This window comes from Netta rufina, assembly GCF_964035555.1.
Source record: "Netta rufina genome assembly, chromosome: 10".
Lineage (NCBI taxonomy): Eukaryota > Metazoa > Chordata > Aves > Anseriformes > Anatidae > Netta > Netta rufina.
The window spans coordinates 1846817-1862099 of NC_140133.1; the positions used below are offsets into that span (position 1 = coordinate 1846817).

Here is a 15283-nt window from a genome sequence, read left to right on the forward strand (position 1 = left end):
CAGAAACTGCGTGTTTTAAAAACCACACGGATAAGACTATTAGTAGTTGAGACTTACCCTTCTTGGAGACAGTACTGATTTGTGTTCCTGTACTGAAATAGGAAATGAAGTATCAGTTATTATATACTATAAACTGAATATATTTTTAAGAAATTTCTATCTGCTGTTTTTTATTATTCATAGAATCATAGAATATCCTGAGTTGGAAGGGACCCATAAGGATCATCAAGTCCAACTCCTGGCACCACGCAGGTCTGCCCAAAAGTTTAGACCATGTGACTAAGTGCACAGTCCAATCGCTTCTTAAATTCAGATAGGCTTGGTGCAGTGACTACTTTACTGGGGAGCCTGTTCCAGTGTGCAACCACCCTCTCGGTGAAGAACCCCTTCCTGATGTCTAGCCTAAACTTCCCCTGCCTCTGCTTAACACCCTTCCTGTGGGTCCTATCACTGGTGTTTACAGAGAACAGGTCATCTGCCTCTCTGCTCCCCTTCGCAAGGAAGTTGTCAACTGTGATGAGGTCCCCCCTCAGCCTCCTCCAGGCTGAACAGGCCCAGCGCCCACAGCTGCTTCTCATAAGTCTTCCTCTCTAGGCCCTTCACCATCTTTGTTGCCCTCCTCTGGACACTCTCCAACAGTTTAACATCCTTCTTGTACTGTGGTGCCCAGAACTGCACACAGTACTCGAAGTGAGTCCGCACCAGCGCAGAGCAATCACCTTCCTCGACTGAGTAGCGATGCCGTGCTTGATGCACCCCAGGATATGGTTGGCCCTCCTGGCTGCCAGGGCACACTGCAGGCTCATATTCAACTTGCTGTCAACCACAACCCCCAGATCCCTCTCTGCGGGGCTGCTCTCCAGCATCTCATCACCCAGTCTGTACGTATAGCCAGAGTTGCCCTGTTCCACGTGCAGGACCTGGCACTTGCCTTTGTTAAACTTCATGTGGTTGGTGATCGCCCAGCTCTCCAATCTGTCCAGATCTCTCTGCAAGGCCTTTCCACCCTCATCTGAGTCCACAACTCCTTCAAGTTTGGTGTCGTTGGCAAATTTGCTCAGAACACTTTCTAGTCCTACATCCAAATCATTTATAAAGACATTGAAGAGGACTGGCCCTAAAATGGAGCCTTGAGGGACCCCACTAGTGACCATCCGCCAGCCAGATGTGGCCCCATTAACCACAGGCCTTTGAGCCCTGCCCGTCAGCCAATTGCTCACCCATCGTATGATGTTTTTGTTAAGTTGTATGCTGGACATTTTGTCCAGTAGGATCCTATGGGAAACTGTGTCAAAAGCCTTGCTGAAGTCCAAAAAGATCACATCAGCTGGTTTCCCTTGGTCAACTAGATGGGTGATCTTATCATAAAAGGAAATCAAATTTTTTAGGCAGGACCTACCCCTCATGAACCCATGTTGGCTGGGACCAATGACTGCATTGTCCCCCAGGTGCGCTTCAGTAACTTCAAGGATCATCTTCTCCATAATTTTACCAGGCACTGACGTGAGACTGACAGGCCTGTAATTGCTAGGGTCTTCTTTCTTACCCTTCTTGAAAACTGGCACATTCGCCATCTTCCAGTCTACTGAGACCTCTCCAGATTCCCAAGATTGTTGAAAAATAATTGAGAGAGGTCCCGTGATGACATCAGCCAGCTCTTTAAGCACCCTGGGTTGAACCCCATCTGGACCCATGGACTTGTATGGATCCATGTGGAGCAGCAATTCCCTCACACGTTCACAGTTGATTGGGAGTTTGTCTTTCCCACCATTATGGTCCTCCAGCTCAGGGCACCCTGGGTCCTGAAGCCCATCATCAGCATTGAAGACAGAGGTGAAGAAGGCATTAAATGCTTTTCCGATGTCATTGTCTGTGAGGAGACCTTCCCCGTCAAGTATCGGACCTATGGTTTTTTTTTTGGTTCTCCTTTTTTCTGTTAACATATCTAAAAAAACCTGTTTTGTTGTCTCCCACAGACATGGCTAGCTTCAACTCTAGTTGGGCTTTGACCCCACAAATTTTCTCCCTATAAACATAAACAGTATCCCTGTATTCCTTCCTCGTCACCTGACCCTTCTTCCAGCAGCCATACTTTCTTTTTCCATCTAAGCTCCAATAGAAGATCCCTAGTCAGTCAGGCCAGCCTTCTGCCCCGCCTGCCTGCCTTCTGATATTTTGGAATTGCCTGATCTTGTGCTTTTGGGAGGCAGTGCTTAAAGATTGACCCGCACTGATGGACGCCAGTGCCTTCAAAGCAGCTTCCCAGGGGACCTCGTTGACTAGTTCTCTGAGCAGCCTGAAGTCTGCTTTCCCCATATCCAGGGCTGAAGTTTTGGTGGCAGTTTTCCTTGTGTCACCATAAATTCTAAACTCAACCACTTCATGGTCACTACGACCGAGATGGCCGCCAATTGCCACGTCTCCCACAAGACTCTTTCTGTTTTCCAGCAACGGATCAAGGAGGGTACCTTACCTAGTTGGCTCCCTTAGCACCTGTGCCAAGAAGTTATCATCTAGGTGCTTTATGAACCTCCCGGACTTGCTCGTGTCAGCCGTGTGGTGATCCCAGATGACGTCTGGCAAGTTGAAATATCCCATAAGGACAAGGGAAGTTGACCTTGAGGCATCTCCTAGTTCTGCAAAGAATAATTCATCGGCATTGTTGTCCTGGCTGGGTGGTCTGTAATAGATTCCCACAACGACATCCCCTTTATTTGTTCATCCCTTAATCCTTACCCAGAGGCACTCAACTTCGCCATCCCCAACTTGAAGTTCCATGCAGTCCAGCCCATGCTTCACATACATTGCCATCCCGCCACCTCGCCTACCCTGCCTGTCCCTCCTGAAGAGCCTGTAACCATCTATTGCAGCACACCAGCCACAGGACTCATCCCACCAGGTTTCACTTATGCTGATGATGTAGCTGTGAGACTGGGCCAAGACTTCTAGCTCATCCATTTTATTCCTCATACTGTGTGTGTTTGTGTAGAAGCACTTCAAATGCACTTCCCTACACACAGCACCTTGTGGATCTGACCGAAGGACCTCACCGGCGCACAGTCCCTCTGATTCTAGCGCACCATCCCTTAGCTCATCACCAACGTGCCTGGTTTTATCCTCTTCTCCCTTCAACTCTAGTTTAAACCTCTATCTATCAGCCCTGCCAACTTCTGAGCCAAAATCCTTACCCCTCTCTGAGAGAGGCACATCCCATCTGGTGACAGCAGGCCTGATGTCATGTAGACCTTCCCGCGATTGAAAAACCCGAAGTTCTGTTGGTTGCACCAGTCCCGAAGCCACGTGTTAATGTGGTGAGCCCGCTTGTCAGCATCAGTCTCCCCTATCGGAAGGACAGAGGCAAACACAACCCATGCCCCTGATCCTTTAAGTAGTCGTCCCAAAGCCCTGAAGTCCCTTTTGATTGCTCTTGGACTTCTTGTTGCTACCTCATCATTACCAGCCTGAAAGACCAGTAGTGGGTAGTAGTCGGTGGGCCATACCAGGCGCTTGACTTTCTCAGCTAAGTCTCTCACCTGAGCCCCAGGGAGACAACAGTCTTCCCTGTCAGTTGGGTCCAGTTGGCATATCCCTCTGTCCCTTTCAAAAGGGAGTACCCCATGACAGTAACCCTTCTGTCTTTCCTGACAGACAATGTAGCAATGCAGAGGGTAGGTTGCCTTGCCTTAGGTACCCTCCCCAACTGGGACGGGCTTTCGTCTACTTCATTGTTCTGACTATGGTGTTGTAGAGCCTAGTACCTGTTACATAAGGGTAGATGGGAAGGTGAGGTGGGCAGGGACAGCGCTCGCCTACCAACCTGAACAGGAACCTGCCTTCATTATTGCTATTATTATTATTATTATTTTCCCATGTTTTTCTCCTTTTTCCAAGTGTGAACTGAGCTTTTTTTTTTTTCTTTTATTTTTCTTTTTTAATTTCCCTAAAGTATGTTTTCTCTTATACTGTGAAAGTTCAGTAGATATTTTGTCATTTTCCAAAGATATCTAAAACCTTTATCTTTCTTTAGGGTCTGTTTTACTGGAATTTTGCACCTGCACAGGCTGTACTGTATGGGATAGCACTCCTTCATATTTCTTTGTTCACTGTCTGAGCGGAAGGTTTAACATCAGAAGTTTCAATACTATTGACAATCCTGATTCTGCTTTTATGAAATACAAATTGTTAGGCACTGAAGGTTATCAGATGTGTCCTAGTATTCCATTGATCTTTTTACAGTGTTTGTAAAGATGCAGATGCAGCTTGTGTAGAAGGGATAAGCAGTTTGTAAATCATATTCAAACAGGGTGCGTGTTCTGCTCATTATAATCTCTCATTTCGTGGAAGTGATACTATTAATTTTGTGTTGTTGAACTTGTTATATGGGAGGCAAACAAAGCCACGAGTGTTCAGCTTGAAACAAAAATAAGTGGTTTATAGACACTGATTGCATGTTCGTAGATCTTAGATAACAACAACAAACAACAATTAAGCATCGGCTTGGGGGAAAACATCTTACTTTCCCTGTAGACACAGAGATTATATGACCACAGCTGAGTTTTGTTAGACTTTTCAATATACCAGCAGAAATGAACATTTTACAATGACTTGTATAACATGAACAACTGGGTATGTTCCAGTTTTCTTCCTCTCTCCTATTTCTTTTTATTTAGATGTTCTTCCTGAAGTGTTGGCTAATTTATAAAATGTTAATATTTGGGCAAAGGAGGTAAAAAAAAGAAAACACAGGAAATACAGTATTCATTACTTAAATCACTGTACCTTATACAAGTAAATGAAGTCTGTTGTTTATTTGCAGCTCTTCAAGAAAAACTATCATTTGAACATTTGTTACGAGTAGTGGGAAAGCATACTAAAGTGTCCTGTTTACCAGAAACTATTTCTCTCCCATTGGTTCTGTGATTTTTCTGCTTCTAGACAGGTGACATATGTAGTTGTCTCTGCTCTACAGCTTGTTCTTCAAATAATTTAATACAGCATAGCAAACACTTTTTTACTTCTAAATATTGTTTTCTGAAAACAGGAAGTTTTTCTGAATTCCTGCAAGTAATTTACCATAAATTCAGTTATGTTTACCAATGCTGAAGAAACAGTGTGATCACATGACTTTCCCATATTCCATATTTCAGAGATTCTCATAGTTGTCATGAGGAAAGTAACTTGGTTGCTATTAGAGCAATGACAGACATTTAAAGTTCAGAACCAGGGAATAATTTGGGTTAGAAGGGACCACTGGAGGTGATGCAATCTAAATGTCTTCTCAAAGCAGGGATAACTTCAAAGTATGATCAGATTCTCTAGGTTTCATTCAGTCAAGATTTGGAGAGTCTACAGCTTCCATAGGCAATCTGTTCCAGTGCAGAAGGATGTGCATTTTCTGATGAAAAATATGTGGATGACCATGCTAAGTTTTTATATTAAAGTACATATCTATTATCTGCATGTAAAATTTCTGAAATTACTATTGTGATGGGTTACCAACACCCTGAATTATAAAAATATAAATGGTGCAGAAAATATTTGTAAATTGTGTCTCTACGTGGCAGTGTTCCAGGTTAAATAAATTTCTGGCAATTTGTATTTGTTCTGGTTTGTATAAATGTTACTTATTACGATGTTATTATTATTATTACTTGTATTTAATTTTGTTAGTTTTTAAAATAGGAATGGATTTGAACAGCCTTTTACTTAAAATAATTCCTGTTGTGTGTGGATTTTTTTTTCTTCTGTATTTACATAGATTTAAGATTTACTCATTAAGCTTACTATAGAGCTTAAAAAGTTCTCCTTCTTTTAGGTAGAAGAACTGATGAATGCATTGGAAAAGACTAGACAAGAATTAGATTCTACCAAAGCTCGTCTTGCCTCAACACAGCAGTCTTTGGCTGAGAAGGAAGCACATCTGGCTAACCTAAGAATAGAGCGGAGAAAACAGCTTGAAGAAATTCTAGAAATGAAGTAAGTGCATTCAGTTTCTCTATTTCTAGATTTTTTTTTTTTCTCAGGAGTTTTTGAGTTTTTTTTTCCAGCTATTTTTTGTCTATATATAAGGTTTTCCAATAGTTGTAGGACCTAAATTCCTTTTGAAAGGTATAAAGCAAGAGTGTTAATTTTAGAAGTAATTTCATTACTTAACAATTGATATGAGATTTTTTTTTGAAAGCTGTCCTTTGTTACATGCAAGTAAAATACCAATGCAGTGTAACTTCCATGAAAAACAGAGGATTTAAGTCCCTGTATTTCAGTGACAATTGTGTGTTGGAGTTCCTGTTAGTGTCAAATGCAAAGAGAGATGTTTATAAACTTTGTGAGTGGTGCAAAGTTTATTGAATTTAATGGGTTAAAAACAACAACAGATACAAATACAGATCTGTGTTCACATTATTTCCGTATATGTGTACAGAACTGGCAAAGGAAGATAGACCTGTAATTAAATCTAACTTTCTACACGTGATAAAGGAAAGTATGTGTAATTACAGCATATTAAGGCTCTAAAATGTGTTTAAAAATGGCATTTGCCAGAAAGGGCTGATGCTATTATGACTTGTCTAGGTTGGTAAGTGTATAATTAATGTTCAAGAAATAAAATCCTCAGTTATAATTTCCAAACTATTTTATTGCGAGAGAAAAAGAAAAACAAAACCATTTAAGAAGTATTTAGCTTTAGCTAAGTTGTTATAGTTATCCTTACATTTTAAAGGGAGGTACATAATCATAGAAATAGTGCTATAAACAATACAAAATGGCAAATGACCACGTATGCTTTTACAGTTTTATAAAAGTAGATTTTAATAATGGCTGCTGTGTAACATAGGTGAAGAAACACTGTGATGTAACCATGAGTGTTCCCAGTAAAATTAGAAAAAACTTCTGCTTTTGACTTTAATGAGGTGTATATCTATACAGAAAACTGGAAACACATACGCATTGCAGTATTATGTGATGTATTGAATATTATATACTTTTTCTTAATACGTAAATACTGATTCACAATTTACAATAACCTAGATGTTCAGAACAACCATTTTTCAAGTAGTCATTTATTTTCTGTGTAATGCATTGGACTGTTTCTTGAGAACAAAACAATACATATTAAATCACATGGCAAAATATTACTGAACAGAGAGCACAAATAATGAGAATAATGACAAATTCACATAATCATTTTTACTTCCTTTTACTTTATTTTAGGATAATTTATTAATTGGCAGCATTGACCATAACTTTTACGTATCATTTTAGTATTTAATACTCGGTGATTACAGTTCTTGGCTGCTAGCTTCCAGTTAAATAGGCATGCAGTGTGTGTTTAAGAACATTCACGATGATTTCCTATGCTTATATTATGTTCAAGTTCCAAACATAACTCTGCGTTCTAGGCCCATCTGGCTGACATTGCCAAGATCCATTTTAATTTACTGGCTGCAATTGGTTGTCAGTTTTATGTAATTTCTTCAGTTGTCATTACATGTCCCTATATAAATTCAGTAATTTAAGGAAGTTTAGAATAAAAGTGGATAGCAGCTTAATGTTATTCATTATCTGGTTTGTCTTTTTGAATGGGGAACTACATAAGTACACTGATGGAAAGGTAGTTGGATGGAAGGAGATAAACATCAAGTTCCTCCTGTCTTGATGCAAATATGTGAAAACATGAGATTTACTCTAAAGAATTTCTAAGTGTTAATTTTGGAGAAAGATTTGCATTTGTATTGTACTTTCTAAACATAAGATTCACCCCCCCCCCCCCCCCCAAGCCCACCCCCAATGTCTATAAAAATATTACTATTTTAGTCCTGGAGGAAACATTTTTCTTATGGTCATATTTTATTTTTATTTTTTGCACAGTATATGCATAACTCATAATGACGTTAATGGAAGTTATGCGTTCATTTTAACAGCAAAATGCACCATGTGTTCAAATCCATCATGTTACCTAATTGTCTTAATAATTTATGCTTGTTCTACCTCCAAGCAAAATAAAATCAATGAGCTTATATCTTAATAACTGATTGTTTCTTTAAAAAAAAATCTGTTGTGTAGTATGTCAAAAGCCATTTTGATGCTTTTAAAAAAAAAGGTTTATCATCAGTAGAAATGTTTTAGTTGGCCTGAAATTAAAAATTGGTTGTTAGAAATACATATATGCAAACTACTCTTTCCAAGATGTTTTTGTTTTCTGAGTGTCTGCAAGAAGGAACAGAGCCTACTGAGAAGTTTTCTAGGAAAGCCTATTCATTTCATAATGCAAAGAGCTGGAAGGTAAAAACTTGTAATGTGTTATGAGGTGGGTTTTTTCTTTTATCAGATGTTTCAAAAGTGCCATATTTGTTGAACATGCTTTCATGACCACAGAGCATACAAAATGCTTTCATATAGAGGGTCCTTTCCTGTATGGTGGATCCTTCCAAAACTCTGAAACCCACCCGTAACAAAATTAGATAGCTGTATAGATGGATGAGTATTTTTATATAAAAATACTTACTTACGGAATGTGGATCTCACTATATGGAATAGGTAATCTTTTTATAAATAGTGAAAATTGTTTTCCCTTTGAAAGATAATAAAGTTTGACCTGGAGAGCCAATGGGCATAGAAGGAAGTTTAATACTGCTTCTACATTATATACATTTCATCTTCTGTCTGCAAACACGGATATTAACACATATTAAAATAAAAATCACCAACTTTGTTACAAAAACTTGGGGTTTTCTTGGTTAAAAATCCCTTAAATTCACTTTCTACACTTCAATTAGCAATATGTTTAAATTGAAGATTTAGAAAAAGAAGATATCTTTGTGGTTTTGCATTCATTCAATGATCCTTCAGTAACTTAGTTACATGTGACAAAAAAGGTACACTTAGCAGTAATCTCCAAAGCTTAATCTCCAAATATTTGCAAAAAAAATGAACTTCATGTTTTGTCTTGAAGACCAGTAAATTCCTAATTTATGAGCTCTGACTGTAATTACTGAGCATTTCCTTTAGCAATCAACTTACTACACTGAAGCTTTCAGAGCAACCTGAATGAAATTCTTGCCAAGAGTCTGAAAGGTGGAGCAATCTCCTTGCCTTTGATGAAGTTCATGCTGCCACCTGTGAGTATTGCTAAACCAGTTTTGTTGGAAGCAACTTTGCCCTGAAATTCACTACGAATTTTCAGAAGAAAAATACATATATACATGTATTCCCTATTGTGGAATAAATCAGATTACTTCAAATGCAGCATTAAAGATCTCCTAATAAAATAACCAGCTACTAGTCCTTTAATTCAATAACAAAAATCAAATGTTGCTGTGCTGTCAAAAACAAACAAACAAACAAACAAAAAATAAACAAAAAAAAAACAAACTTTAATTCTTAAATTAGATTTTGCAGTAAATTTTCTTACGGTGTCAGTATAAAATTAAACATTCCTTCCTTTGTTTAAGAATGTTCATCTTCTTTTTTTTTTTTTCAACAGAAAATAATAAATGAATATTGCTTATCTCTGTTTTTTCTTATGTTTACTTTATTTGTTTAACAACACCTGTGTATAGTCAAGGATGAAATATTTGTAGGAAGAAGAGGATAACATGTTTTTTCCACCATGCATTCAGTCCTACCAGCTGCCACTCTTTGCAGAAGTGCTGAACCCAGACTACACTTTTACCTCCTGGGCTGGTTGTTCGGCTGATCTGCCAAAAAAGGACTGAGCATTGGCATTTGCCACTAGGTGCCAATCTTGGATGCAAGACCATACTCTGAGTCACTTTGGTTTAAGGAACTGGTTAGGAGCAGCTGCACAGAGCAAGTAGGAAACTTGTTGCAGGGAAGTGAATCAAAGCAAGATTGTCTGTGACTTTGTCTGACTGGTCCCTTCCTCCCTTTTAGTGCAGGAAATTGTACCATGGATGCATAAAAATGGCTTCAAGTAAGCTTTTTGCAGACATCACAGGGATGAAGAGGGACATTGAATGAATTCTGGAAGTCAGAGATCACAGCCTAAGGGGAAGACTGTAATATGCAAAACTAGGTAGTCATAGTTCGTAAGGAAGTAAAAATATTTTATGGAATATTAGTAGCAGAAGTACAGTGAAGTTTACCGTTCATCTGGTTCTCCCTAGACATCCTCCCACTTTTCCATCTATAAATTTTACTCAGAGTAGAAGGTGGCAATTTCACATCTGTGTAGAAGCACAGCAGGAGCTGCAGCTCTGGCATGTTCATGGAACATAGACATGCTTCCAGCACCTGGATGAATCAGCTCATGCCCCTGCCTTACCTTCTCCTATTACTGTTTCCATCCATTACCATCTCAGACTGGTACTTGGGAAGGGAAAGGAACTCAGTGAGTTTTTGCCTAATTATGTCCTACTTCAGTCTAAGAGGTTCAGTAACCCATAGGACAGTGATTTCTTCCTCATCACTGTGGGTACAGCTATGGCCAAAACCTCTTCTGAAGTCACTGTGTGAGTGGTAAATCCAGCACATGTGGAACATTTGGAGTCATTGTGTAGGCAATTCACCTGTTCAGTGCGTACATAGGCCAGAAGCCTGAGACTCAAATGGAAAATCCCTGGTGAAAATGTAGGGTCTCTTCTTGCATAGAGTCATTAAGTTATCTTTTTTTTTTTTGGGATCTTCCATAGCAGCAAAGATGAAGAAAATAATGTAGCAAGGGGGGAGAAATTGTCAAGGTGATATAAGTTTGGAACTATGCTTTGAAATTGCTTGGAACTCCCTCTTTAGAAGCACTTAAAAGGATAGCTTCTCTACAGACGCTGTCTGCTTTCTGTGTTACTAGTTGTGCAGTCTTTTTTGTGTTTTCTTTTTTTCTTTTAGGTAAGAAAAGCAAGGAGGTAGATAACCTTCTCTTGCCTACACTAGAAACGGAGGTGTTTTTACTGAAAAAAAAAAAAAAAGTCGGCAAAATTGCTTTGCTTATGCTTTTTTTTTTTTTTTTTTTTTAATGCTGTTGTATTGAAGAACTATCCTAAAATAAGTCACCACCTACCTTGCAGATAGTTCTAGGCTAAATTAATAATAGTGGATACATGACACTAAAAAATACTCTTTGAATTGAATTTTGAGCAAATATACCGGAGTCAGATTTCTTAGACTATTACAGTCTATATTTGGAGAAAGTTATGATAATTTCTCTCACATGAATTATTTAAAAAAACATATTTTTACTTAATAAGTTAGATAACAGACTAGTGTATAAATAGCTGTGGAGAAAAAATATTTTTCAGAAACTAGGTTACTTTTTTGTTGTTGTTGTTAGAATTATTATTTTGGCTTGTTTCAACTTTAGAATAGTATACCATAAATGTGTTCAGTGATTTGATAGCAAGTTGATTGTCTCAAAAAAATGTTCCATTTTGAATGTAGAACACTAGACTGTTTTTTAGTAACCTGTGGACTGCTTTCATTTAATTGTAGGATTCATGCTGAGAGTGTAGAGAGTCATATCCCAAGTTAAATACAAACAAAACAGCAGGATGTTGATACAACCGTGACTTCCATAGGAAGTAGTTAGAATGGTAATATGGTCTCCTAACTTGGGTGGAAAGTCTCTTATGACTGCTTTTGCCCCATAGACCTGTAACACAGCATGCCTTGACTAACATTTTTGACACCAACTTGCAAACACCATAAAGATTAGAGAAACCCAAATGAAGGCTTTGTTCTCTGGAACAGAAGCTTTCTTGACTAAAATTAAGAGATGTTTTTCTTTTGTAAACAATGAAGGGATACAAAACAATAAAATGTTTCTCTCTGTGAGAACAGAATGATTGAACTGTTTACTTGGCAAAATATTTCTATTTTTAAATACACAAGTGTCACCAAATTTCTGTTCACTTGAGAGTCATAGGTTCAGACTAAACTATAAAATATTTTGATTTTATTTTATCTGGTATGTGATACTTGAAATTTTATCAGCATGGGAAGCAAGTGTCATTTCTTCATTTTTTTCTTAAGGTCATATTTTATTTTCAAGGTAGATTTACGCCTGCTGTTGAAGGTAGTAAGATCAATTTAGGCTTTCTTGCCTACATGGCTATGAAAGGCTGCATTTTGCCTGCTTTTTTTGTGTGTGTATCCAAGCTGGAGCCTCTCCCATGTTTCCTGTCCTCTTCAGACAGTAGGAGAGCACAGTAACGCTTTAAATGCATTTCCCACCCAGGAAAGTGATGTCCTCCTTTCTGTTGTGGAATAGCAGTAGTGCTTTTTATGTCATGAAAGCATTGCCTGAATATGAACCAGAAAGAGTGGTTCAAACATATTCAGGATAACACATAGATGGTTATGAAAACGTGCTTAATTTTCTGATCTAAAAATGTCTGAGTCTTGACCTGTTTTCCTCACAATTATTTTGGATTAATTACACATTTCAATGAGTGACATTCTCAAGAAACGATAGGAATTTAAGCTTCAGTCTCTGTAGCTGTAAAAATGATCATCTAGATTCCTATGATCTACGGTTTAGAAGCATCTGCTAAGCAGCAAGGGACTTTGATGGTAGTTGTACCCCTGTATTCTAGTAGCAGACTTTTATTTCTGACTTTGTTGCCATTAATTCTCTACTCCCTCTGGTACCTTGCCTCAGTAGAAGAATAGCAGTATGGAGCTGGGCAGTGGTGTTCCAGCAAACATTTTCAGTTGGAAGTTCGAAAATACTTTCTAGGGCTTTTCTTCTTCTACGGCTTTCCCAGAACTTGAGTGGTAAAGAGATCAAGGGGATCCTGCAGCTGCTTTATGAGCAGGGACTTAAAGACTCTTCACTCTGGGGAGTGCAGGGGTAGGATATGTTTGAAGTTTACGGAATCACAAAGGCAGGCAGAGGCTGAATGTGGAACTGTTGTTTGACAGATCCCCCAGAATGAGGAATACCAGGCACTTGTTGAAGTTAATCAGTGATTGATTCAAAAGAGAGAGAAGTCCTGCTTTACAGGGTCATTGGTTGGAGACCTTCAGGAACTTGCTTCCCCAGAAGGCAGATGGCATCAGGTGGTTCAAAAAGGGCTTAGACAAATTCATGGACAAGAGGTATACTTCCTTTTACTCTTCGGCTATTGTTCTTGAACTATGTTCCTAATATTTATTTTCTCTCTGTAGTATAAGCTCTTTTCTTGCACATTGATCCTTTGTACTGTAACACAATGACCATGCATGTATGCATAGTTAATGGTCAGGTGTTTTTAAATCATTTTTTGAGAACCCATTATATTAAATCAACTACTGCTCTCTGGAAATAATAAAGACCACAGTTTGAATAACCTTTAGCTTCTGTTGACCTATAGGGAATAAGTGTATTTACAAGATGATACAATTGACAAAATGATTGTTTTAAAGTGCAGGTTGTAAGAGTGTGGTATGATACTTACACTCTCTGGGGTCTGGACCTCTTAGAAGTCAGACAGGATTCACAGCCGTTCAGGTTTGCAGGCATCACAAGCTGCTAGCAGGACTTTCAGGAGTAGAGTCTTTTTGTTTTTTCTTTTGTCATGCAAATAGACGTTTGAAGAAACAACTACAAAATTATTGATTTTGCTTGTCTTTTTAAATTGTTTTTTTTTTTTTTTTTTTTTAATCTGCCTCTTTAAACTAAACCACTCTGGTTTTGACTTTATAAATGTGCTAGGGCTTAAAATAAAGCAGTATAACCCGTGGTTATATCTTCATTCACAGTATTCTAAATTCATGTGAGGTAGTGTTCAGACAATGGTGAGAAGGATAGTATATAAGAGTAAGAAGGGAATAGGATTTAGTATGAAGTGCAATATGATAACGGTAAAAGGAGAGAGCTGTACAAAACTAAAGAATGAAAATTTTGGTCTGGACTTGGAAAATTCAGGCCAATGAGTAAACTTACAATTTTTATCAGAAGTTAATTTACTGGTGAGTTTATGTATGTTAAGTATTTACATGGACAAAAATTGTGTGTGCTATTTACTAAGAATTACGTTTTTTTCAGGTTTCAATTGCACAAGTTTTTTTGTTTTTGTTTTTGTTTTTTTTTAATGTAAGGCAATATAAGCAAGAAAATCATTTTACCAAAACAGTGTTGTAGAAAACAAAACAAAACAAACAAACAAAAAACCACTAATCTATAATTACTGATATTGGCAAATGTCTATATGGTTTGTTTTAAAGCTATCTAAATGTGCTTTTAGTACATTAAAAGTTACTAATGATAAAAATGATGAAATAGGATGGTATTTGTTTTGAAGTTCAGCCAGCATGGGAAAGTGAAGGCCTCTGCCTCTGACAATATACTCAAAAGAACAGGGAACAGGTGGCTCAAAAGCAAGGAGTAGGAGGCTGAAAGGAGAAAAAAAAAAAAAATTAGGCTTATGTTCCATGGATTTTTTTTATGCTAACTGAATTACACCCTTGTCTACTGAAACCCTCTTAGTGTTATTCCCACTGGCCTCCATGACACCTAGGGCAGTGTTGATCAACTGCAGGCTCCCATATTCCTAACCTCAGCCAACTGAATATGATTCTAGCAGATGTTTCTGCATTTTAGACCTCAAAATATGATGGGTCTCTTTTTTCCTTTTTCCAGTAGCAAATCTTGCATGCTTGAGACCTATCTCATGACATTCAGTAAAGTGGTGGGAATTATAAGCTGAAGGTCTCCCTGATGGGGCAATACTGAGTTAATATAAACTCTCCATTTATGAAAATGGAGAACCAAAGAAATTTAAAGGTTTGTGTCATTTAAACTAAATTACTGGACTATTGTTTAATACTGTATAAAAATATACTATGTGCTTAGAAATGTTTATGGCAGTGTTTTCTGGTAAAAGAAAAAAGGTTTTATAAAGTCAGTAGAGAACAGAATCAAAAGCAATCAAGCAAAACAGCTTTCTTAATGGCAGAAGGGAAAAAAAATGGTTAACCTTCCCTGCCTTCCCATTACTCCTTATGCTCTATGAAGTAAATTCACTGCTGTCTCCTTGTGCTTCCTCATTCCTTCAACCTCTCCATGCTCTCAGCAAAACAAGTACTTCTCTGTGTATTGTGGAAAAATAAATTATATTTCCTATTGCTTTGTTTTTTCAGATTTAGGTTCTCTGGTGGCTAATAAGGTGCAAGATGTGCTTGAAGTTTTCCTTCTAGTGTCTGAGGCATTCATAAGTGTATCATGTTTAGTAAGGAGTGGGCTTACGTGGCAGTCTTTCTTCTTGTTGAGGCATAAGTCAGATTTACTCCTTTATCTAACTGGTATAGTGAAACCTTCTCTATTGTCATGGAAGTCTTCATCTTAAAATCA

General features: G+C 38.0%; 1 protein-coding gene across 1 annotated transcript in view; it reads left to right on the forward strand.

The window, feature by feature from the left end:
* Positions 1-15283, forward strand: part of ERC2 (ELKS/RAB6-interacting/CAST family member 2) — a gene marked incomplete at both ends in the record, with an annotated part of 465422 nt that overhangs the window by 289823 nt on the left and 160316 nt on the right. Inside the window, one exon of the mRNA XM_084292445.1 lies at positions 5816-5976. Coding sequence (XP_084148571.1) covers positions 5816-5976 — 161 coding nt within the window. The remainder of the gene's footprint in view (positions 1-5815; positions 5977-15283) is intronic.